Source organism: Cervus elaphus, chromosome 9 (assembly GCF_910594005.1).
Source record: "Cervus elaphus chromosome 9, mCerEla1.1, whole genome shotgun sequence".
Taxonomy (NCBI): domain Eukaryota; kingdom Metazoa; phylum Chordata; class Mammalia; order Artiodactyla; family Cervidae; genus Cervus; species Cervus elaphus.
In genome coordinates this window covers 80,219,063-80,245,874 of record NC_057823.1, presented here as the reverse complement: position 1 = coordinate 80,245,874, position 26,812 = coordinate 80,219,063, and the positions used below count along the sequence as shown (strand labels likewise).

The following is a 26,812-nucleotide window of genomic DNA, read 5'->3' as shown; positions in this document are numbered from 1 at the left end:
TCCTTTTTTAGGCTGTATGAGCTCTAAGGGAAGAATACGTGTTTTAATCATAATCTTTCCAGTACCTAACATAGCACTTAGTATTTTCAAGAGACTCAGTAAATATTTGCTAATAAGAGACTGAATAAATAATATCTAAAAGAGAAACATAAAGTTCAACAATTCAATACAAGACCAGTTGCACATCCAAATAATATGTATTCAGTTCTATGGATGGAATTTCAAATATCTGGGTTTGATTTTAGTAATGGCCCATCTCAAGGGACTTACATTCTCTAATTCTTGGCCCTTGAATGTACTGATCAGAGAACATCTGATACTGTTCTTGCCATCTCATAGGCTTCAAGGTTTTGGCCATTTTATTAACTCTTCAAGCTTGCTTCCTCTAAAAGCATTGAGAAACTCCAATCCTAGGAGAAATGCTAAGTATTCTAATAACCTGAAGAAGGACTTGACAGGTTGGGAGGCATGTTCTGGGAGAACTTCAGGAGAACAGGCAGGGGATATGCTTGGTTTGCTGGTCCTCTCCCCCAGATCTTTTCAAGGGAAATATTTATTGCCAATCACATCAGAATGTGATGGATGATAGGATATACCCTCATGCAGTGTATGTGTTCTCATCACCAATGAGAGACTCTGTGAGGAGTGGACATTCTGATGGATCTTTCCCTGATGATGTGACAATCAAGGCAATAATTGTAGGTCTGTGATCAGATATCTCAACATCTTATTTTATGTGTAGAAATCACCAGAGTTCCATCCAATGTGACTCATAATTTACCATCTCACTGAAGCTTTAGACTGGACATTGAACAACAGACTGGTTCCAAATAGGAAAAGGAGTAGGTCAAGGCTGTATATTGTCACCCTGCTTATTTAACTTATATGCAGAGTACATCATGAGAAATGCTGGGTTGGAGAAAACACAAGCTGGAATCAAGATTGCTGGGAGGAACATCAATAACCTCAGATATGCAGATAACACCACCCTATGGCAGAAAGTGAAGAAGAACTAAAGAGCCTCTTGATGAAAGTGAAAGAGGAGAGTGAAAAAGTTGGCTTAAGGCTCAACATTCGGAAAACTAAGATCATGGCATCCGGTCCCATCACTTCATGGCAAATAGATGGGGAAACAGCAGAAACAGTGGCAGACTTTATTTTTTTGGGCTCCAAGATCACTGTAGATGGTGATGGCAGCCATGAAATTAAAAGACTCCTTGGAAGGAAAGTTATGACCAAGCTAGACAGCATAATGAAAAGCAGAGACATTACTTTGTCAACAAAGGTCCGTCTAGTCAAGCCTATGGTTTTTCCAGTGGTCGTGTATGGATGTGAGAGTTGGACTATAAAGAAAGCTGAGCACTGAAGAATTGATGCTTTTGAACTGTAGTGATGGAGGAGACTCTTGAGAGCCCCTTAGACTGCAAGGAGATCCAACTAGTCCATCCTAAAGGAGATCAGTCCTGGGTGTTCGTTGGTAGGACTGATATTGAAGCTGAAACTCCAATACTTTGGCCACCTCATGTGAAGACCTGACTCATTTGAAAAGACCCTCATGCTGGGAAAGATTGAGGGCAGGAGGAGAAGGGGATGGCAGAGGATGAGATGGTTAGATGGCATCACCGACTCGATGGATATGGGTTTGGGTGGACTCTGGGAGTTGGTGATGGACAGGGAGGCCCCGGCATGCTGCAGTTCATGGGGTCGCAAAGAATTGGACATGACTGAGTGACTGAACTGAACTGAACTGAAGCTTTAGAATGCTTGCAAGTTATTTTGACCCCCCAGTCTACACTCTGAATTTTTAAAATGGTGACAACAATGATTTCTTCCTACTTCACTGAAGTGCTTCCGGGTTTGATTGGGACAGTACATTTAGACCACTAACACTGGCATAGACAAAGTGCACAATGAAAACTGGTTGGTATTGGTGATGGTAGTGCTCTTTTTTCCTTTTTTCTTCTTTTTCCCAATATCTACTACATTTCTCCTACCCTTTCTCCTTCTCCTCCATCTTATCCACTGTGCATAGCCTCATGTCTCACAACTATTAATATTTTTCAAGTAATGGTCTGTTAACATGAAAATAGACTGACTAGTACCCAACAAACTCTACGGCAGTTCATAAATATAAGGGAAAAAAAGCAAATCTTATCCAGTCTTAAAGACCACCACCAACTATGAACATATCCTGAGTTAAGCCTGGTGGACCAGTTAGCTTTCAGCCTGGAACCCTTCCATAAAGCTACTTATTAGTGGATTATTATATCAATGCAAATGTTTAAACCTATCTATTATATATAATATATGCATATAGTTTCTATTGAGTTTACTTATTGTAAGCCTTAGAGATTAAGAATGCAGGCATGGTTACAAATCACCTACACTGGTTAGAAAATAAAATGCATTAAAGTTTGAAGTGACTATAGTGACAATGGTGTTCAACGTATTCGAGATCTTAATAACACAAAAATATTAGAGATAAGAAACAACATGGCTTGCATAATTATTTCCAGCTGCATGCAGAAAATTCACTGGCCATTACCAGAAAGATTACAGATCATTTTTGTCTTTTATTAAACCTAAGTTATTAAAGTTTAAAAACTATGTGAGAACTTTCTGAAGGTTCAATATGAATGAGCCCCATTCTCTGTTTAGTCTCCATGGTTCTTCTGGGCTAGGAGACAGTGACCACTGAAGCACACACACCATGAAAGTGCCTGGGGATGGAAAAACAGGACCATTTCGATATCTGGTCAACTCACTGCCAAGTACATTGTAGCCTGCCACGCTGTGACCAATGCCCCTTCCTTCAGGTCACTAAAGGTGATTTTGGAAGACCAGAAGCAAAGGTGAGAAAAGGACAGAAGCAAATGCAAAACAAAACAAAGCCAGGCCTGGAGATCACTTTCAAACTCTTCCCTTTCAACATAAATGCTGCCCCTTTTTCCTTGTTTGTTTTTTTCTACATTGTTGTTTGCCCCTCAGGCATCAAGCTGTTAAAGTGTGTACAGGAGGGATTAAAGAGAGACTGCATGTTGGATGAAATATAAATTAAAATTATACTTCTGTCAGTCTGGAATCGGGGATTGTTTCTCAAGGTCTCCCCAAACACTTAATTTCAAATGAGTCTTCATTTATTACTTCAGGAAAGGCTAAATGCATAATTTATCAGCAGCTTTCAGTCAATATACCCTTATAAGCATGTTTCCCATGAGCCTTTGTGTAAAAATATGTTATGCTAATTCTATTAGTTGGGTACACAGGAGCTATGGAAGAAAGTAAACACGCATTAAAAGGAGACACATGTGAACAAAAGAAATACCTATCAACCTGCTGTCCAGGGTGGAATTACCAAGGGAACAGCTGGCGTTGGCCAGCTTGTCCCACAGGGTAGGCGGGGTTTTCACCCCACTAGAGCTCTGCGCCCCCCGAGGCTCAGGGCGGGTGAGGCAGGAAGGAGGCGCGTGGGATCACGATGGGGACTCACCGGGTCTCCAGCGGCACGTTGCTATTCAGCACCCAGCTGTCCTGAAGCTGAACGGACTCGGGCGTGGTGGCCAGGTCATTGGGCGCGGGGGCCGGGGCGTGGATCTGACTCCGCCGGTTGGTCAGCGAGTTCCTGTTGAGGGAGTTGGCGGACGAGTGGTGATGGGACAGCGTGTGGTTGTGCGGGGGTGGCAGAGGGGGCCTCAGAGTCGACTGGCTGTGGTGGTTTGGAGGACCTGGAAAAAAAGGAGGAGAAATGGCCGTCAGGCGCTGCCGGACGCCGCCGCGCACACTCCACCTGGAACCAAAGCCTTGATACTGACAAGCGCTGAACATCGCCAACCGGAAACGCAGGTAAGACTACATCAAGCATCCCAGGGTCAGTTACTAATAAACAGTACGCCTTGATTTGCCTTTAGGTAGGCATCAAATGATGAATCAGAAGCTAGGTTAGCAAAACCAGGCTGGTGAAGGCTGACCAGTGGGAATTATTTGAAACATTAATTCCACAAGGAAAGTCATGTGACATTCAAGGTTGACCACTGTTGTAACAAGTTCCCAGCCCATTTCCTGGTAAGCCAGGATACTCCATACATTCTTTAAACAATGTCCAAAAAGAGGGGAGGGGTGGACTTCCCTGCTGGTCCATGCTGTAGGATGCATGGGTTCGATCCCTGGTCAGGGAACTCCTACATGTGGTGAAGTGTGGCCAAAATAAAGATGAAAAGAAATAACGGTATGGCATCTTTCTGAAGGTATAAGAATATGGCATACTGGAAGTCAGGGGGTAGCAAGTTTAAACACCTATCAGGGGCCAGGCAGGAAAGTGAAGTGGATTGGGGTGAACGGGAGCAGGTAGGGAACAGCCTTCACTCAGATCAAGGCTCACGTGGCTGTTTAGGGGTTAGAGATCAACGCAACTAATCTTCCAGTTTTTCTAGGAAAGCTGAAGATCTGGACTTTTAGAGTTTTTAAAAAAATATTGATGATGAAAATATATATGTGTGGGTTTTGGGTATGTGTATTTATATATATATATACACACACATATATATGTATACACACACATATATATATTTTTTATATACACACACACATTTATACATACATATGCCTACATATGACTTCCCTGGTGGCTCAGATGGTAAAGAATCTGCCTGCAATGTGGGAAACCCTGGTTCGATCCCTGGGTCAGGAAGATTCCCTGGAGAAGGGAATGGCAACCCACTCCAGTATTCTTGCTGGAGAATTTCATGGGCAGAGGAGCCTGGTGGACTACAGTCCATGGGGTCTCAAAGAGTCAGACACAACTGAGCAACTGACACTTTTACTTTCATGTTTATACACATTCACATGTATATATGTATACCTTTTTAAAAATGAGAGTCAACAAAATGCACCTATGAGCTCACTCAGATAGGGGCTTGATAACATCTGTCCTCTGAGACATGAACCCTGAGGACTTGGTCTCTGGAGAAGGTCAGGGTTGATGTTTTCAAACTGTGACCCTTACTCAAAATTGCATCCTAGTTTCTAATCTTGAAATCCTCCATCCTTGCAGGAAAAAACACACAAAAGACAACCACACCCCTCTACATATTCCCCTGTAAATATGACCAAGGATGACAATCCCATCCACGGTCTTCCTGGCAATCCATTCTCCATCTACAAAGTGAAATATTTTAAGCGTAATGAAAATGAAAGCAGTTCACTATGCAACGCAAGCCTATAATTTGGTTTTAATGGCTGCTGAAACATGACTTTTAATTTGTGTCCTTTGAGAAAGTTTATTTTTTGAAGCCTCCAGTCGGGCTTGGCAGCCCACCAGGTGACTGCCGAGCCTTGTCATTTTGGCCCCTGCCAACTTTGAAAATCCTCAGCCCCTGCTGTCCTGGCTCTAAGAAGTTGGCTCAAGTCATTTAAACAAGCAATTTGACACAAATTTCAACTACTTGTCTCCTTATGTGGCCAGGCTACATCTCCAAAAGGTGTAATCTACATTCCATGGCTCCTGGGAAGCTTGCAGAAACGTTCTGAGAGAAAGGCAACATGTCAAGAAGATACTAGGTTTGGGGAGCATCGTGACCATTGCAAACAGGAAAGAAAAATACAGAGGAAAGTGGTTCCTCGAAGGTTGTGTCTCTGGGCTGAAATTACTTGGGTGATTTTTTTTTGGGGGGGGGGGTTGTGTATGGAAAAAGACTAAAACTAAAACCCAGTGGGAAATGCCACCATACAGTTGTATAGATTTTTAAATCATGTCCTCCAAATGAACCTGTTAATTCGTATTTTCCATTCTGCACCACTGACATTTTAAATATAACTTTGAGGGAGTTTCATTGCTGTAGCAGGCTATTATATTTTCTGGCATTGTTGTCTGTCTTGCAATGTATTATTATATAGTTATTTAGCATTTGTCTGTCTCGTATTAGTGGAAAGAGGGGAGAAGAGGGGGTGAAATGATGTAATAATGATCCTTCAGAGATGCTATCTAAGCCCCTCACACAAGGTTAATGAATTCTCATGCCTTTCTTTCTCCCCCTCTCAACTCCCATCCAAGTGGTGTCATTATTCTCCATTAGTTAGGTAATTATGAGCCTTGCCTCGGGAAGGCGAGATGAATCAGAGTACAAGCAAGAACCCCCCCTCCCCAGCCCCAAGCCCTAACTTTCCGTCTCCCTCGGCCCTCAGCCCCCACCCTCCAGCTACACCCTCCCGAAGTACAAAGAGGCTATGTGAGGGATTTCACTCACTAAGTGGGACACCAGGACCCTCCTGCTTCCTGTCCGTTCACCCCGAGCTGAGATTGCTCTGCCTGCTCCAGCCTGGGTGGTCCTTTCCCGTCCATCTGTGTTCCGTGTGGGTGGAATTCCTGTGGTTGTCTTCCAGCGGACACAGCCGGTAGGGGTGCCCAGGGGGGAACGGAAGCACCCACCTGGGTGTTGTGTGGCATGTTTCCAACAGACAGAGGGTGAGTTTTCCAGTTAATTGCAAGACATGTCAAATTCTCCATTTCTCCTTAAGAGAAGGCCTAGGGTTTCATGGTGGGCTGGGAGTGGGGGGTGGGGGGCGGGGGTTGAGGATTGGAGAAGGACCAACAGGAGAAGATAGACAAATACTCAACTCTCCACTCACCTGGCATGCCTATAAAGCCACAAGCTCTTTGCATATAAATCAAATGACCATTGCAACAACAGCACAGCGGTCCCCCATCCTCAGTATTGAAGGATGCTCTCCTTATACTGTTGCTCTTTCCCACTGTGACACTGGTCATATTTGCTCATTTATCTATCTATTCAAAACTCAAACTTTTGAACTAGGTGCAGGAGCTAGAAGGAAAAGACAGTGACACCAAAGAGAGGCAAATGCTGTCACCGGGGATAAACATGATGGTGCAGGAGCATCCGCAGGGGGTTAGGAGATGATATCTAAAGAATCGGGTTCAAGGATCAAGTCTGCCCACTTTTGAGTTATGGGAACTTGGACCTCAGACATCATTTCTCTAAGTATCAACATCCTTATCTGTTAAATGATGAAAACAGCAGTAACTACCCATAAGGTTGCTGTGAAAGGTAGGGAGGAAGATGATTGTAAAGTGCTAAACATGCTACCTGATGGCTGGCAAGTTCCCCCCAAACTGCATGCTTGGTTCTCGGGAACAGAAGGATGGATAAAAGAGTAACTGCAGCTCTCAAGGAGCCCGGATTTAAGCAGAAAGAGTACGCGCAGAGTTCATCTCCCGAGGACAGGGGTCACAAACTGGCAGACCCTAAGCTGACTATTACCCAAAATTCAAGGTCAAGACTGTACATAGGGTTCCAGACTTCTGACTTCCCTTGAAAACAAATTGAAGATATCGAGTCTGTGTTCCCTCATGGCAACAACTGGATGGAGCCCAGCACCATTGGGTGGTCTTGTTTGCTTGCTTCTGTCATCAACCGGAACAACCCCTGTTACCTTCATCTGGTCAGATGTACGCATTTGTATCACTGGCTGGTAGACATTTACGCTTTTGGACGGCTGCCTGAACTCAGGGTTCCTTAGCGTTCTGTGTGGGTCCCGTATCTCTAATATAACAACACTTCTGCTCCAGTTAATGATCTCAAGCACTTTCTGTGTTTGTTTTTGTCGCAGTCATCCAATATGTTTGCTGGATGTAATGGTTTACTGTTTCAAAAAATGCACACAATGGCAAGCAGCATGCCTTACTGCTTTCTAGGAAGCTAAATGACATGAAAAAGTCATTCTCTAAGGCAAGTGTTGTCTTCAATCTGTGGTGAAACAAAGATGAATACCTCAGCTTGATGAAGGAAGCTTTCTTCATGTCCACTCCGAGTTCCACACATTTATTGGGCTTAATTCATGTGATCTTATTAATGGCTCTTCTATTACATAAATATGAAATCACACAGTAATATAATTGAGGCATGAATAACTATGTAGCATAAACACTTACATGGTATCAACCTAATAAGTGTGCTATTAGCAGCAAAAGGCAGCTGTCATTAAAATTACTGTGCTAACCTATTATACTGCACCTGATTTATCTCGAAGTCAGAAATCTGGAATTTGTTTTTAGGTGCTGTGTAGCTTTTAGTCCTAGGAAGGAGGAGTTATATATTGGTCCTATGTTAAAAGCTAGGGTGGGACAGATAGGAATCTGAGCAAAGATAAGTTAATTCATGGAGAAGGTGCTTTCTGTAGATTTAAAAATGAAGTGCTTGAATGAATGCTTAACTTGTACTGTTTGCTTATTTGGAATTGTTTGCTTGAACGGTCTATGCTTCTGAGGTTTTAGATGTGCTGTGGGACAGTTGCCAGCAATTCTGTTCCTGAAAGAGATGCTGTTCACATACTCTGTCCTTCCTAAATGCCAACTGGTTAACAGTGGAATCTTAAAAATAAAGCCGTACGTCTTGATCAGGTCACAATATCAATTCCAACACAGTTGTCTGGGATCACAAAATTTTAGAGTATCAACTCTTTTTGTACAAAAATTTTTATGGAAGTATAGTTGAATTATAATATCACCTAAGTTTCAGGTATAAAGCACAGCAATTCAGTTATATATATAACTTTTCCCTTAAAAGCTATTATAGAATACTGAGTATGGTTCCCTGTGCTATATAGGATGTCTTTGGTGGATTTATGGTAATGTGTATATATTAATCCAAGTCTCCTCATTTATCCCTCCCCTACCCTTCTTCCCCTTCGGTAACCATAAGTTTGTTTTCTGTGTGTGTGAGTCTTTTTCTGTTTTGGAAATAAGTTTATTTGTGTCTTTTTTTTCCCCTTCAGATTCAACCTGTAAGCAATATAGTATAATATTTATCTTTCTCTGGTTCACTTTACCTAGTATGATAATCTCAAGGTCTATCCATGCAAATGGCATTATTTCATTACTTTTTATGACTGAGTAGTAGTCCATTGTATACACACACACACATATTAATACATACTGGAGTTTCATCACCCAGAAACTCCAGTCTGTCAACATTATCCCCACTTCTAGCATATTCTAGCTATGCTAGCACAATTGCTGTCAAGAAGGAACTTGCTTCAAAGATGAGGTTCAGAAGGCAGAGAGTTTGTGGTTAATTCATTATCCACAAATAAATAAATTAGGAGGGATAAATTAGGAGGCTGAGATTAACATATACACCTTCACTCTATATATACAAAATAGATAATGAGTATCACTCATTCTTGGAGATGGCATGCCAATTGTTGATCTTTAAAAATTATATATACATGTGTGTGTATACACACACACACACACATATACACACATGCACATACACACATACACTGGAGTCAACTTTTGTGTTGACTAGATGAGTGGTGCTCAAATAGCATGTGGAAACCAGCAACGCCCACATTTTAAATAATGTATAAAGAAAGATTTTTCTTTGGAGCTAAGGAAGTAAATTCACAATAGCTGGCTATTGTTGCACTCTTCCTAAATAAACAGCTGGGGGAGGTATTCAGGCTGGGTCTACCTTTGCCAGGCAGGGTGTTGATGACAGTGGGAGAGCAGGGATGAACTCAGATAGCCTTGACTTGCCCACACCAATTATTCCTGGTGATTAAAAATGATGATGAAATATGTGAAAGAAAAAATAAAAGTAGAGGCCTGCCTAGTTGCCAACAATTCACTCATTCTTGGAGCTGGCATGCCAGTCGTTGGCCTTTAAAAATTTTAACCCTTCGGCCCCCAAGATAATGAATTAACCACAAACTCTCTGCCTTCTGAACCTCATCTTTGGACCAAGTTCCACCTTGACAGCAATTTGAAGATGCTGGAAGTGGGGATAATGTTGAGAAAGACTCTGGAGTTTCTGGGTGATGAAAGCTGGCACGAGGACACCTGTTCAATTTTAACCCTGAATGGGAGCCAGAGGGAATCACAGGTGAGCATTTTCAAGCCTCGGGTTAGAACTAAGGACAGTGGAGGCTATTGCAGATGGCCAGGCTGGTGGTAAGCTGTGAACTGCTGTTTGGCCACTTATTAGCTATGTGACCACTGGAAAGCTACACATTTTTTTTCTGAGTTTGTTTCTTCATCTGTAAAATGGGTATAGTCATTTTATTTCTTTCACATGATGGCTAGGATAAGCAAATGAGAATATCTGCAAGGAGCCTAGCACAATTCTTGGCACTTTAGTAAGCTATCAATACATATCATTTTCTTTGCAATGAACAATACCAATAATAGTAATAACAGTGATAGCAACCATGGTTCTGGAGAAAGTGATGAGAACCTCTTAGGGCAATCCAGTTTTCCTAGCTCTTTTAGGTAGCAGCTTTCACAGTGAGATATCAATTGAACATGTGGAGGCAAAATTACCACCCTCAGATCCCCTCTGCCTTCAGATTCTGTCTGCAGAAGGGCACAGGGACCAAGTGATACAGCAGGGACATTAACACAGGCGGTTTCAGGAGTATGTCTCTAAAAGCCTGCAGAAGTGGAACCTGGGATTCAGAGCTCTCTCATTTCCATAAACAAAACAATGATCATGGCAACAAACCAATAATATTGACAACAGATGCTATGAATTAAGCTCTCTGTGTGTCTGATCCTGCACTAAGGGCCGCACTTCAGTTATTTCCGGGTATTCCCACGCCCTTCTATGGGATAGGTTCTCTTATCATCTCCATTTTACAGACCCAGAAAGTTAGGCTCAGAGAGGTTAAGCAGTGTGCTACTGGTCACACAGTTCCATAAGCAATAACACTGGTGTCTGATCCCAGAGTCTCTTCCCCACTTTGCCCCATGCAGAGGAGCGCAAGGTTCTAGAAAGCATGCTCCTGCGGAAGGAATGAGCATCCTGCCCCAGTTTGCTCACAACCTTGCAAATCCCCGCCTGTCTCATGGGTTCGATTCCCCAACAGGGAAAGTGTCAAACTACTTTGGGCTTCCCTGGGGGCTCAGATGGTAAAGAATCTGCCTGCAATATGGGAGACCTGGGTTCCATCCCTGGGTTGGGAAGATCCCCTGAAGAAGGAAGTGGCAACTCACTTCAGTGTTCTTGCCTGGAGAATTTCATGGACAGAGGAGCCTGGCAAGCCATAGTCCATGGGGTCACAAGAGTCGGACACGACTGAGGGACTAACACATACACACACGCTGCAAATACAGAGGAAAACTGGCTTGCTGCATTCTTTTACACACTGCTTAACTCGCAGAACCAGATCTCGTGAGAAAATAGAGGGAATCTCCCCCTCACAGTACGACTTGAAACAAGAGAAATAGGCCAGAACAGCCAAACTGCAGAGCGGTCTCTTTTCTGTGCCTCTCCAAAGGGTCCTCCCCACGCTGCATCCCTGTCTCCCATAACCAGTGGCGGGAGGGATGAGCAGCAACTAGGTCTGCTGGAGGCAGAAACAAGGGCACACCGGCCCCGGCCTGTCCTGCTGGCTCTGATCAGCGGGCCTCTGTTAACAGCTCAGAGATGAGGGGGCGGAGGTTGATCCAGATTCAGCTTCCTCCTCCGTTTGGAGAGAGGCTTACTTACCTGCCTCTAAATACTGGACCCTGTGGACATTCAGCGAGCTCCCTCCTTCCCTTAACATTCTCTACTGAATGATCTGTCTCCTAAAGAACAGACTCTTTATTTTTTATTATTGACCCACTCACTGATGGTATTGCTGGCATATGGGATGGGTGACTTGTCTGTACTATTTCTTACATCTGACTGTGCTATTGTCAGGCTATTTCTCTGCATGTCAGAATAGAGGAGAAAAGAAAAATACAGGGTGAAGGAGAAGCCAAGTTACGGCCTCTTTCTCATCTCCCAGAGGGCCTCCCTGGCCAGTGCCTCTTGGTCTGCATTGCATGGTCCTGGAGCCAGGAGGCTGGCCTTCCTGGAAAGACCCCATTCAGCCTGACTGGAGCACCAGAGAAGCAAAGGACAGTACTCACTCATAAGGAGTGATTTGTAGTTTGCTTGCTTACACAAAATGCATGACCTCAGACAAAAAGCATTCTAGGCACCTTTACGATGATACTCACAAAGCAGACATGTTGTCAGATTTACCTACGTTCATAAACAGCTAGGGTTCAGAGGGACATCTTAGCTCATCTAAGGACAATCGTTTGCATTTAATAAGCCCCACCTGTGTGATAAGCACTCTATATATTTCATCTTATTTAAAACTTATAATACTCTACTCAATATTCTGTGATAACCCAGATGAGAAGAGAATCTGTAAAAGAGAGAAAATAAGTATGCATAACTGAATCACTTTGTTGTACACCTGAAACTCACCCAGCATTGCAAATCAACTCTACTCCAGTGAAATCAAAATAAAAAAAAATTGAAGAAAAATTTAGAACAATCTTCAGAATAGATATTGTTGTCCATTTCAAAGAGGAGGAAATGGAGGGCCAGGGAGGTTATGTGATACAGGCTTCCTTTTGTACATTTCATATTTAACCACACTATATCCGGGCCCCTTTCCAGTGCACCATTTCTTTCATCACCCTTGGCAAGAAGTTTTGTATTATTTTTGGACCCTCCTGTGTTCTGCACTAGACTGTGAGCTTCTCCAACACAAGGAGCCTATCTCTCTTGTTTTTATATCCCCAGCACAAGGCTACAGCACCTGGCATAGAAGTAGCACAGAATGAATGAATGAGCAAATGAACTGATGCCCCTGGAGGGTTCTGTTTGGCGAGCTTCAGCTCAGAGGAATCACAGTAGACTTCTGCCCCTGTTCTTTGAGCATTCCAGTTAACTCCCCTAGTTCTCATTGCCTCAGAGGGTCCTTTAACAGGGAGAGGGGCAGACACAGGGGAGAGGTGACTTCCATCCCCTCTATTTTTATTTGTTTGGTCCTGGCTCTGCCTGACCTCCTATTCTTTTAATTTTTATTAATAACAACTTTACCGAGCTATAATAAAATTCGGTCCTTAAAGTGCACAATTTAGTATTTTAAAAGCATATTCACCGAGATGTACAACCATCACTATTGTTTAATTTGAGGACATTTCTGTCAGCCCCACTCCCCACAAGGAAACCCCATACCCCCTAGCAGATGTTGTCCGATTCCTCCTGTTACTTTCTGTTTCCATGAATCTGCCTATTCTGGGCATTGTATATAAAGGGTGATCCCCTCTCTGGGATTTTATAATCACATTGTCTGTCTGCTGTGGAGTCCCCCTGGAACAAAGTTAGATCTCAGGTGGGGAGGGGAGCACTTCATACCACTTAGAAAACATCTTTCCCAGGCAACCTGAAGCCAGTCCTTCACAGGTGCTTTTGGGCTGCTGTTGATATTTTTCCGGTGGAGATTGTTAGGTGATGGCCATTTGAGAGCCAATTGTGTACTTGAGGGTCCAAGGGGGATCCTGGAATTTGTTGCAGTGCTTCAGGCATGGCTGTAATCGCAACAGAGGGCCATTTCTGCTCAGTTAAAACCCAGCCGTGCACAGGCAGGAATTCTTGACGGGGGAGAAGGAAGAGAGAGGGAACTCTTGCATCGGGTGCCAAGCCAGCAACTACCCTTGGATTACGAGCTTCAAGTCGCTTGTTGGTTTGGGACCATCCTGCCGCAGGTGGGCAAGTTCTCACCTCTGGTGGGTCGGAAAGGGATTTTAATCTGAAGTGCCACATGATTTTTACCATACCCTTCCCTATATTCCTCCTTACTTTCTTATTTTTCTCACTCCTTGCTTTCTTAAATCATCAGGAAGGTATCACTTGAGATCAGTGTCAACTCCATTAGCTCTTTCCAAGTGACAAAGACAAAAAAAAAAAAAAAAAAAAGACCACTTGAAATATCTGAGAGAAATCCTTCTAAAGAGAAGATTTTATTGCAAAGTTACATCTGAGCAGTGCCTATCTGAGCATTTCAATAAATCTACATTACCCTAGGTATTTTGGCATCCTCTGGGAGAGGAAAGCCTATCAGTGAAAAGTAATGATTTTGGGTTTTTCAATTGCCCTAAGGATCTTGACAATGCTATTAAGACCCATGCTCTCCCAGTCGAGAAGTTTAGGAGTGAAATTATTAATACGCCCAGACGTTATGTTGATTGTTGCGCTGTAGCAGAAAATACTCTCTTATTTGAGCTGCATTATCACTTTCCCAAGCAGAGAATTGCATCAGAAATTTAAACTCCTCTCATTCCAGCTCATCGCATAGCTTTTCAAGGTCTTATTGTAAAATAGGCTGGGCATAATTTGGATATTTCCCTACCCATGAAAGATAATATGTTTTTCAAAGACTGGACTTTTTTCTTTTTTTTTTTGAAAAATAAAAATCACAGTGGAATTTTCTTCCATCAAGATGTCATTCTTTAGGTTTTAAACTAGGTTTTCCTTGGGGTGTATTTCATTCTTTTTTTTTTTTCTTTGAGATGGTCACAATTCTTTCCCCAGAACATAGGAAGGGAATCAAAACAAAGATAAAATCTGATTTTGATGTCAGATTGAGCCTCTGATTAACAGAATGATGGGAACATGCTCTGGTCTACACCATTCATTAATACCAAGAATGACTGAAGCACACCAGTTAAATGGCAACGACAGGATAAAGGTTCCTAGCACATTTTCACTTCAAAGCTCAGCAGAATTATTTACTCTCTGGGTGACCTTTTCCCCAAATCTCTCAGGGTATGAGCCTTATAAGGCAAGGGAACAAAAGTTTCTCCATACTATGTAAACAGAAGTCAGCTGAATGTCAGACCTTGAACTTGGTGCATCTGGCTTCCTGTCACGTGACAGTGGACACAATGGCATATATAGGGTATATTGCTGGGGATGTTTTCAGGTCTGCCTTCAAGATAAATACACACAGACACACACACAAGCACATAATTATGCGGGAGAAACAAATACCCGAGAGCTTTCTGAAGACGCATACCCCTCCCAGGATATAATGGTTCACGAGCATGAACATGTACCCCTCGGCCTGATGCAAGAGTCGCGGGATGCAAACAACTTTCAGAAAACACAGCGGCCGACAGGAGGCCAGCGTGCTCTGCAGATCTCAGTTTTGTTGGGGAGGAGGTGTCAGTGACATGAGAATCACCATCTCCCACTGTGCCCCCTTGGAAAACAGAATTTCCTCTTAGCCACAGTTCAGCATGCTGTTTCCAGGACTTTTCCACAGTCTTCTCAACACTGATTTCTTCAGTTTTCCCTGGGTGACTTCTGAGTTCAACAATCAGAGTTATGAAGGAGGTAACCTGTCCATGCCTCTGTTTCCCCATCCATAAAAGATAGTTAATAACCATTTCCATTTGGTAAAGAGAGTTAAATGAGATAGTATGCTTAAAGTGCAAAGAAAATGCATCATGAATAGGAAGTACTTAGGAAATGTCAGTATTTATTTATTTCTATCTTATCAGCTTAATTCTTTCTAGAGATGACGGGGAAAGGTGTGAAATCAGGATCCTGTGATCCTGAGATTATTTCAATGACTTGGAAAATTTCCTGTTGCCAGATATTGTTGAGGTAAATGGCACTGTTAAGAATATGGGACTCATCTAAAAATGATACAAATGAGCCTATTTAAAAAACAGAAATAGATTCACGGATATAGAAACAAATTTTTGTTACCACAGGGGAAAGAGGGGGAGGGATAAATTAGGAGTTTTGGATTAACAGATACATACTACTATACATAAAATAACAAGGACCCTTTGTAGAGCATAGGGAATTATATTCAATATCTTGTAATAAACTGTAATGGAAAAGTCAGAAAAAGAACTGATAATATGCACATATGTATACATACATCACAATATCTATGTGTGCATACTAAGTCACTTCAGTTATGTCCAACTCTGTGTGACCCTATGGACTGTAGCCTGCCAGGCTCCTCTGTCCATGCGATTCTCCAGGCAAAAATACTAAACTGAGTACCCACTCCCTCCTCCAGGGGACCTTCCCGACTCAGGGACTGAACCCACATCTCTTACGTGCCCTGTGTTGGCAGGCAGATTGTTTACCACTTGTGCCACCTGGGAAGACCGTATCTATATCTGTGTATATATATGTATAACTGAATTACTTTGCCATACAACTGAAACTAACACATAACAAATCAACTGTACTTAGATAGAAAAAAAGAACAAGGGTTTTTTTTTCTACTCGTGAGTCATAGTAGCTCTTTCAGGTCTTAAAACACATTGAAATAATCAGTGCCCTTTATTTTCACCTTGTGTAATAAATGCATTGAAATAAAACCATCTGATGGTGGATAATCTGAAGGGCCTTATCAGTAGCTTTCCACTTTTTATAAATTCTCTTATTCTCTGTGAAAATCAGCATTAGAAAAGCTAAGCTTTTCCTGAATGTTGGTATTCCTGTTTGAGTATCAGCCCTCATTTTGCGTGAAAAACCAGTGGAAAAATCCAGACTTTTAAGTTTCTTTTGCTCAGGTTCACTGATGAGCCAAGCAGGTTGCTCTATCACTGCTAATTCACCAGTGAACCCACTGAGGCCCTGAGTTATTCATCACGTTTACATGGTGTAAGTCATGAATTAGCCATTTGTTTCTCAGGGCTTCTCAGGTTACTGAAACTTTCTGGTATTTGTCATCTCAAATGGGATCATTCTTAATCCCATAACATAGAGAATGAGTCATCTCTCTCATGAAATAATCAGATTTGGTGGAGCAAATAATTTCCATTTCTAACACTGCTTATCTGACACTTTAATAGTGTGGCCTGGGAAGGCTTCTCAGTAGGATGATATTTGAGCAGAGACCTGAAGGAAAGAGGGAGAGAGCCATTCCAATATCTGGGGGAACAAACATACCAGGCAGAGAAAAAAGCAAGAACAAAGACATTTTAAAATCTGTGGCGTGTGTAGGGATCGGCCAGATTATCAGCCTAGGTTGGTCTCTTGCATTCAACTTCAAGCCTGGTTCTCAGAGAAAACATTTAAGTAAAAGAGAAAGGCTCTGATCTTCTCTGGCCTCCGCCTGATTTGGGGCTGAGCCAACGGGCTTTTCAACTCTAGGTCCCTTGCACTCACCACACCCTTGATCGCGGATATAGACAGTTGAATGGCCGCCTCCTTTAGTGTGTGCAGGTCTTGGCTACATGTCTTCTTTCAGGACATGCTTTCCCAAGACAACCTCAGCACTCTTATCTTCCTTACACTGCTTTCTTTTTGTCTAAAGCACTTATCACATTTAAAAAAATTGTCTTTTAGAAAGTAAGCTCCTAGAAGGCAAGGAGGCTGTTTTATTCCCTGCTGAATTTCTGCCTCCTGGAACATTTAGTAGATACAACAAAGGGTTGCTGAGAGAGTGAATGAATGAATGACACTTTGAGAAGTAAGGTAAGAACAAAGGAGTCAAAAGGAGAGTCCAAATTCTAAGAGATTTGGAAGTTTTTCAAAGGGGCTGTTGCTTGATATCCTTCGAGACAAATCGTAGAGCTTCAACTTGACCGAAGTTCAGGAAAAAAACGATGGCGGGCTTCCTTACCAAAACACAGCTCAATCTCACGCAAACTGCAGCAATTTTTTCTCTTCTGCAGCAACCCAAACATGACAACAAATGCCTTACAAGCTGAAATCCCCACGGAACTCATGATGGCAGAGGCCTCTGACACACCCCAAGTGGGAATAGACGCACTTCACTTCCAAACTCGGCTAACAGGATCTCTGGTGGCTGTCTAGGCCACTGGAAAATGTTCACTTCTCCATCATGAACCTATTGTATTAAAGAACCTCTGCTGGAGGCCACTGACTCATCTGAATAGGGTAAATCCTGATTTATCTCTGTGGCTCAAGACACAAAAAGCAAATGAATGTGGCAAAGGAAAGGAGGCTGCTGCAGGGGTTTGCAAATCAAAACCAAGGTAGATGGATTTCCTCCTCCTGCAGGAAGGCTTTTTGGGTTGGATCAGAAGAAATCCAAAGGCTTCCTTACTGTATGGTTACAAGTGTAAAATATTTTATGGTTGTTCTGTTCTAGGACTACGATTGGAGTAGTAATATATCATGTGCCACTGGCATGTTCTACATTAAACAATTCCCCGTGGCCATATTTAGCCTATCAGATCTTTACAAACATCTCTAACTTATCACCAATGACTGGTTTTGTGGAAGACAATTTTTCCACAGACCAAGGGTGGAGACTGGGAGTGGAGAGATGGTTCACGCAGTAATGTGGGTGATGGGGAGCAGTAGATGAAGCTTGCTTGCTTGCCCACTGTTCACCTCCTGCTGTATGGCCCCATTCCTAACAGGGGGTTGGGGACCCCTGTTAGACATGGCACATAATAGGAAAAAGCTTTCATTCTATGGCTTTCTCTTTGTACAGAGCCTAGCAAAGTTATATGCTAGTTGGGTATTTATCAAAGCCTTTCATATTCTCTTCCATTTGCCTTCTCTCCCATTAATGCCTTGCCCAGTGACCCAAGAGCTAAGCTCACTTATGACAAACCATTTTCAACCACTTGTTTGTTCCTTCACTCATGTTTTTATTTATTCCCATGCACACTCACTTAGCAATTAATTATTGAGCTTCTACCCTGGGTCCCATGAATTTTTGAGGTTATAGAATCTCTGACCTCTAGGAAGGTCAGGAAAGACAGTCATAATCTATACTCACCTTTTCACTGAACCACAAAGATCCCACCTTCACTCTTTTTTTCCCCTCATGATTGTTAACAATCAGAACGTTTCATTTTTCATATAGGTTTTTATTCATGTTGCAGTTCACACAAAAACATTTTCTAAGGACCATTATGACATATTGCTCTGAAAAATTTTCCTATATGTATATCATTAAACTAAACAAGAATCCTTACCTACTCCTCCCACCCTAATCTTATCTCCAGAAACTCACTCACTATTCTGTTGGGTCTGTATACCCACATGTCTCAGTGTACAATGATTTTTCTTTTTTTTGCCAGCATACCATTTAAAGGATGATCTGTGATACACTGAGAAAGTCACAAGAAAGTTAATTATTACCTGTGGAGAGAAACTATAACATTTTGATTCATTTGTGTTTTCAACTGAATGTGGTATTTATCGGCTGTCTTTTATGTTTAATACTAGATAACAGAGTGTGGTGAATTGGAGTCCTCAATTATGCACATGGAATATACGTGCTATACTGCCTTCTTAGTGGGACTCAGACTTGGCATTCCTGCTCTGGATTCTCAGCCACATGTGCAGGAGACACACAGCCTCCGGGGCACTTTATGCACACGTGAGGTGCTGTGAAATGCCTGGTGTCATGCAGTGAAAATGGAAGTGGACCACAGAGAGGTTTTACTGCTCAGGTTTACTCCGATGAGCCAAGCTGCATCTGTCTGCACCTCTACAAGCACCCTAAGCTCATGGCACTCATTCTGTGAAAAACACAGAGACATATATCATTGATATATTTTCCTAATTAAAACACATGTAATCTGAACCAAAGAAGGAACCATAAATAGAATTGAGAAAAGTAGGCAAGCATGTTTTATGCTTCTTCTTCTTCAAAAAAAGTTAACATTAAAAAGACAGAAAGTTAGGGATCTCCCTGGTGGTCCAGTGGCTAAGACTTCACATTCCCAATGCAGGGGGCCCGGGTTCAATCCCTGGTCAGGGAACTAGATCCCACATGCCACAACTAAAGATCCCGCATGCCGAATGAAAACTGAAGATCCTGAGTGCCACAACTAAGACCTGGCACTGCCAAATAAAGATTTTTTTTTAAAGACAGAGAATTTAAGGACTCTTTCATTAGTACTAAAATATATGAAATTACGAAATTAGAAGCAGCTCATGACAAAAGAGAGCATTATGTGAGAACATACTTTTGACAGACATGAAAGCTGATCAAAATACCATGATGGGAACTCTCATACATTGCTGGTGGGGGTGCAAAATGGTATAGTCACCCTGGAAAACAGTTTCCCAGTTTCCCACGATGCTACACTTACCACACCAGCTAATAATCCCCATCCGAGGTGTTCACCTTAGAGAAATGAAAATGTATGTCCATCCCCAATCCACACAAGAACTGATGAACCTGGAGGAGAACAGACTTGTGGACTCAGCTGGGGAAGGTGAGGGGGGCACGAATTGAGAAAGCAGCTATGCATACACACTATGATGTGTAAAACAGAGAGTTAGTGGGGAGCTGCTAAATAATGCAGGGAGCCCAACCTGGCACCCTGTGATGACCTAGAGGGGTGGGATGAGGGGAAGGGAGGCAGATTCAGGAGGGAGGGGAGATAAATATATATATATATATATATATATATATATATATATATATAAAATTATAACTGATTCACATTATTGTATGGCAGAAACCAACACAACATTGTAAAGCAATTTTCCGCCAGTTAAAAAATAAAATAGAAAAAATACAAAAATAAAATCCACACACCAAAGAGTTATATAGCAGTCTATCCACAATCAACAAAAGAGGCAACAACTCAGAGGTCCTACCACCAGCACGCAGATAAACAAGGTGGGCCACAACAGACTCGTATGCAGCAATGGAAGGGATTACCTATGGATATAGCAAGCGGGATCCACCTCTAAGGCACACGCTGAAAGAAAGAAGTCTGTTTCAGAAGGTTATATGCTGTATGATGTCGCTCACAGGACATCCTCAAAAAAACCCCAAAACTTTAGTGACTGAGAACAGATCCGTGACTGCCAGGGGTTGGGAAGGAGAGGAGATGTAACTACTGGGTTGGCCAAAAATTTCATCTGGGTTTTCAATGTTACAGAAACCCTGGACAAATGAATTTTTGGTCAATCTAATTCAAAAAGAGGGCACAAGGGAGGTTTCTGAGGTGATGGAGCTGTTCTGTGTCATGAGAATGATTGTGTCAAACAAATCTACTATGCATGTAGTTAAAATTCATAGAACCCTACACCGTAAAGTAGGTATTGTATGTCAATTTTTCAAAATATAATATTGATAAAATTAAAACACATGGATGGATGTGGAGAGCAGGACAGAATTATGTCGATGGGGAAACACTTGCATCAGATCAGGAGCCATTCCAGGTAGAGAAGCTGAGGCTCTTCTCTGAAAAACAAGGGAGCAAATTAACCCCCAAACCTGGAACATCTGCTTTCAATATATACACTAGCACATCCTTAAAAACAAAAAGCACACCAGAAACAACTCAAAACAGAGCCAACATCTGTGCAAAAGTCCTACTGGTGTGATGTTAATAGTTTTTATATTTGAATTCATTAGAATTTTGCTTGCTGAAGCTTGTGTGTCTCTTGCAAGCTGTTTAAGAAACTCTGCTGCGTAAAATGAAGAAAGGGTGGCTTTGCTGCACGGCATGTCAGCTCTCTCCTGACACTCAGCACAATCCATAACCTTGTAGCAACATTAACAGTACTGTATTATTCATCACAATAAGATTATTAGTTGATGGGAAACAAATTACAGAGCTTCACAACCCGCTATACTTCCTGACTGCACACAAGGCAATTTTTCATGAATGGAAATTGCTACCCAGGAAGAGAAACTTCTGTTTGTCTTGAGAAATTTCCCATAAGTAGAAGGGGTTGATTCTGGGAGTATAAGAAAATTACAGCATAATAAAAGAAAAACTTGTAAAAGTATTTAGAAGGAACCCCTAAGGGGACTCACAGCTCAGCTACACTGCTGGGGCTCAACAGAATGTAAGCTGAGAGAAGTGGAGAAAACCATTCCTGCCTTGTCTAAAGTGATGGCATAGTTCTGCACGATGCCATGGATATATTGGAAAAATACCTTCAGGAATGGAGGGGATGTGAGCAGTGGATACAGGTTTGGCAGTTCAGGGGGCCACCTACACTGACTTGGCTTGCGCTCGTCCCTGGGCCATCCGTGCCAGCAACTGGTCAATGCCTTCTCATCTTGTGCATTTCACATCCCCCTGATAGCCCTTCCTGACCTCATTCTTCCCCGGCAGGTGGAACGGACTCTTCTTTCATCAGCTCCAGGTAACACATACAGATGCTACTTTCCTGTGGGCTGTTCCTTACTGTCCTTGTCCCCTAACGGGAGGGACCGAGTCCCAGGTCCAAGGTTTGTTACTTACTGGGGGGTGGGGGGTGGGGAGTGGGGGGAGAGCAATGACACCTTGCTGGGAAATGGATACATAAAAAGGGATATCAAGGTTGCCAACAGCAACGGCTTAACCTGGTGAAACAGGTGTGGCGTAATTAGCATAGTGTCTGTGCAGCTCTAGCACCTGTGACCCACATCAGTCCTGTCCTTCAGAGCCCAGGAGGTCCCCGACTGATGGGGCTGGGCTCCGAGCAGAAAGGAGGGGGGCGTATAGGAAAATGACATTGCCTGCACTCACAGCAGGGATTGCGGCTTACACGGGCTGGTCCCAGGAAGGGGACGAGAATTCTAACCAGTGTACCATAGGTACTGACAATAACAGGACGCCCCATTGTGCGAAACGCCCTTCTCTGCTCCTCTGTCTCCAGCTCAGCTGCGAGAACGGTTCGCGTCTTATTTCCCCTTCCCTTCCCGGGCACGCTTTTTTCCCTGTCTCTGCCCCTGTCCCTTAGGTGTTCCGATGTTTCCCACGCACACTCATGAGGACACAGCAAAAATGCCATCTATTGTTTTGATATTTCCCGCCCTCTTCTCTGCTTCGAGCCTCCAGGAAAAGTCAACAGGAAACCGTCCTTCTGCCTACCTGGATGAAACAAGGGCAGGGCTGCCTGTACAACCGTCCACTGACCGCAGAGGCGAGGACACAGATGCCAGGCCGTGGAAAGTCGGTGCTGCGCGGGCTGGACCCGAGATGCCCACTCAGGAAGATGGTCTGCACGAGGAGAGCCTTGCAGGAGGCAGGGTGGTGCAGCGGCGTGGGCAGTCCTGAGTCAGGAAGGCGGGAGCTATCTTTGACTTTCCTCCCGGGGATCACGCTGCCAGTCTGGTTAATACCCAAAGGCTCTCGACGTTTCTCATTGCTCCAGCCAAACTCCCTTGTCCCAATTTCTCCCTCTGAAGCAGCCCTTTCTCTGTGTTACATCAGTGACTAGACTTGTCATCAGCGCTTATTATTCCAGAAGGAAGCAAGCCTTTTCAGGTCCTTGCTTTTAAAGGTCACCCCCAGCGTGGTGTGTCAGTAGCCCCACTGGGCTACATTTGGGGAATACAGTGAAGCATGTGGTTTGAAGCCAGAACACTTTGAAAGAAAATTGCAGGGGGAAAAATTGTGAATCTTGTCCCCTTCTTCTAGGAGGGGCTCCTGTGGTCTGAGTGACGTACATGTGTGTGTGCTCAAGTGGTGTCCGACCCTTTGCGACCCCATGGACTATAGCCCGCCAGGCTCCGCTGTCCATGGGAGTCTCTAGGCAAGAATACCGGAGTGGGTTGCCATTTCCTTCTCCAGGGGATCTTCCCGACATAGGGGTTGAACCCAAGTCTTCGTATTGTCAGGAGAATTCTTTAGCACTGAGCCACCTGAGTGAAGTGAAATTCTATTGTTCCACTCCATTCCACACTCCCCTTTCTGCCTTTGGCAAGGAACAAAAAACTAAGGTGATAGGGTGCTGGAAATTCAAAACATTCAGGAGTTTAGAGTAGAATCTGATGTGAAAATGTGTGTGTGGATTTTATTGTTCAAGAAAACAGACTTTCTCAACCTAAGAAAGTATTCCAGGGGTAAATAGAGTTCTGAGGTAATTAGTCCCAGTTTAGCTTGATTTCTAGACTTCACATGATCATTCTAGATCGAGTAGCACCTTCCATAAGGTACCTTCTCAGTTGCTTTCAATTTTCATATTTATACTTTTATGTCGGCTCCTTGAATACTCTGTCACATTCATTTTTCACACTTTATCATAATGCTGATAATAATTATAGTCCTAATAGCTAACTATTTTGAGCCCCCACTTTATGTCAGCTTCTGTTTCAAGAATTTTATTTACTTAACACAGAATGTGAAGTAATGATAAGATATTTACTTACTTAACACAGAATAATGAGATTCTCTAAGTAAGTGACCTTAAGAGATCGCCCATTATAGAGACCAGGAGACTGAGGCTTAGAGAAAGTAACTGCGTCAGGCTGCATAACTGGAAAGGAAGAACCAGCCCAGTCCATCTGCCTCTCCACCCCCTGCTCTTCATGCTAGGTGGTCCTGGGTCACAAATGTGCCTTTCATCACACATTACTCAAAAATGAGAGGGTCCAATGAGGGAACTTTCCAGATAATCAAAACTGTCTGCAAGTGCTTGGATATATTTTTATTTTAACCGTGTTGTGCAGACATCATAATTTGAAATTGGAAGCTAAATTTGGCTGTATTTTTAAAGGGAGCCTAATGAGCATAATTCAACATTTAATTGATGACTGAAAACCTATTAAGAGCACACATAATTGTACTAGGCAGTCAGCTAGCTCTGTATCTCCTTCTGATTTACTCTGTCTCCTTCTTGGAGGTCAGGCTGTCTGGTGTCAATCTTGGGGCTGCCTCTAGGCCAACTGCTTTGCCCAGGCACCATCACACACCCCTCTCCCTTCCTGTTGTCCATCTTTTAAGCTATTTTTTTTTAATTATTAAAATTAAAAAAAAAAACCCTGCATGCTAAGGAAGAGCAAACAGGACCCCAGATGATAGGCCTAATGAAGCACAGAGCAAAGGCTTTCTTAAAGCTATTGTGGGAACTTAAGAGGGCATTGAAAAAACTTATTTCTCAACTTGGGGTTCTATTCCAGAAAGCCAAAGTTGCCAAGGATCTGTCGAGAACACGCGCTGTGTTCTGAATCGTTACTTAACTCGTTTCTATACAGGATCTTTTTTTTCCCAGCTGGAATATAAAACTGGAAGGCGGCGATCACTGTATATTTGGAAAAGGAACACTTGCCAGCACTGAGGCCAGGGCTGCAGAGATAAGAAGCTCCCCTCCGAGAATTTTGAGTTGAGCTCTTTTCAATACGACGTGGAGGCTGCTCTGGATGAAAAAACAAGGGACACTTGGCTTTGTCTTGGGGTTGGCAAATTATGGCCGATGGACCATTTTCAGTCCTTGAGCTAAGAATATTTTGTACATCCTTGAAGGGTAGTAAAAAAAAAAATAGAATATGTGATAGAAACCATATGTAGCTCACAAAATGAGGCCTAAAATATTTACAATCTGGACCTTTACAGAAAAAATTTGCTGACTTCTGGCCTAGTGGATGCAAGAAGTCTTCCTGGAGGAGGAGGTACATGAGCAGTCTCTGAAGTTCATCAAGGTCTACTTCAGTCTTGCACACACACGTACGAATGTTTGTTATAGGTATATTACTTTTGTGTAAACGAAGTGATGATGAAACACATAGGCATAATTAGTAGGCTCAATTATGAATACTTTTGACCATAGGCTATGGTTCTGGCTTATTCCTCTGGGCTGATACCTTGAGCAAACACAGACTCTAAATCAGACACATTCACATTAGCGTACTGGAGAAACAACCCAGGAAGAAAAATAAAACGTAAAGAAACAAGTGGGTTTTCTTTCTCGGGTTCCACAGTACATTCAATCTATCTGTACAGGATTGAAACATTCAAATATGGAATTACAGCAAGGCACATGCGCTAAGCATCCCCCTATTTCTTCTCCCACCTGCAATCAACCTCCCTACTTACAACTGTTCACCTAGGCAGCTCAGTAGGGACGATGGAAAATCAGCAAACGCATCTTTTTCTTCTCTGGTGTTTTATATCTTGCCTACTATTTGGGCTTCAATGAAACAGAAATGTCACACTGCTATCTTTAGAACACTCAGAGTTTGAACTAAAAAATACTGTAGCTGATGCCCTAGACAAAAAGTGAAGGCATGCAGATTTCATCTCTGGAACAGCCAAAGGAGACACAGTTTCAAAACAGCTATTAATCTGTGATGGGGGAAAAGGCAGAAAGGCACAGGATCTTTCTTCAACCGCAGTCAAAGCCAAAGTTAAAGAATTCAGCTATTTCTGAAGCAATTAGCAGTATGTATTATTTCCCAGCACTCATGAACAGAATCATTTTGAAAACCAGTGCTCTTGACACGTTTCACTATAAAATCAATTACTTTTAAAAGCAAGAAGCTCATTCTCCGCCCCGGGAACATATGATACACCACCTGCCTGTTCCAAGAGATGCTTCCTTTTTTTTTTTTTTTCTAAAAAATGGGCTTATGGGATTGGGGTGCTCATCCTTCTGGCGTTATCTGCACATTTATGCAATGAAGAATTTCAAATTCACCCTTTACTTTTATGACCATTACATGGCCCCATTCACAAGCATTCTGAGTCTATGCCACTGGGAAACTTTCATCTCTTGTTATGAATTAAATTTTCCAAATCTGATATGATCTTAATTATCAGAAGTGCATTCATGCCCAAGTTCAATCTCTGACATCATAATAAAGTACAATAGCTCCATTTCAGATGAGAAAAAGCTGATTCAGGAAGATACTGTATGTATCTGTTTGCATAGCAAGAATCAGGCCTGAACTTATATTCTTAGATGGTTCATGGATAACATTTTCACTTTCATCAAAGGCAAGCAATTTAAAAGTTTCTGTTGCTGTTGACACTCTCTCTCAAGCAGGGGATCTGGGCTGATTACAAATGGCAATGTTTCAAGGGGCAAAAGGTGCTATTGTGTTTCCAGGGCATTTAAGGTGGAAGCAGGGTCAGGATGGAGATGCAATACTTTGGGATCTTTTGTTTTTTGTAGAAAAGAAAAATAAACTCCTCCTAGCTAAGGCTGGCACTAATAACATTGTAAGTGTTATGGAACTTCATGGTATATGATGCATTTCTCACTCAGTAAGTGTTTTAAATGAATCATTTTTTATCAGAGCAAAAACAGTAACTTTGCCTGGCCATTTTAAATGCCATTTAATGAAT

At 42.6% G+C, this 26,812-nt stretch overlaps 1 protein-coding gene across 3 annotated transcripts in view; it reads right to left on the bottom strand.

The window, feature by feature from the left end:
- The window catches only part of TENM2 (teneurin transmembrane protein 2), a 1,355,200-nt gene that overhangs the window by 326,297 nt on the left and 1,002,091 nt on the right, over positions 1-26,812 (bottom strand). For all 3 annotated transcript variants that reach the window (XM_043913490.1, XM_043913492.1, XM_043913491.1), the window contains one exon: positions 3,491-3,725. In XM_043913490.1, coding sequence (XP_043769425.1) covers positions 3,491-3,725 — 235 coding nt within the window. The remainder of the gene's footprint in view (positions 1-3,490; positions 3,726-26,812) is intronic.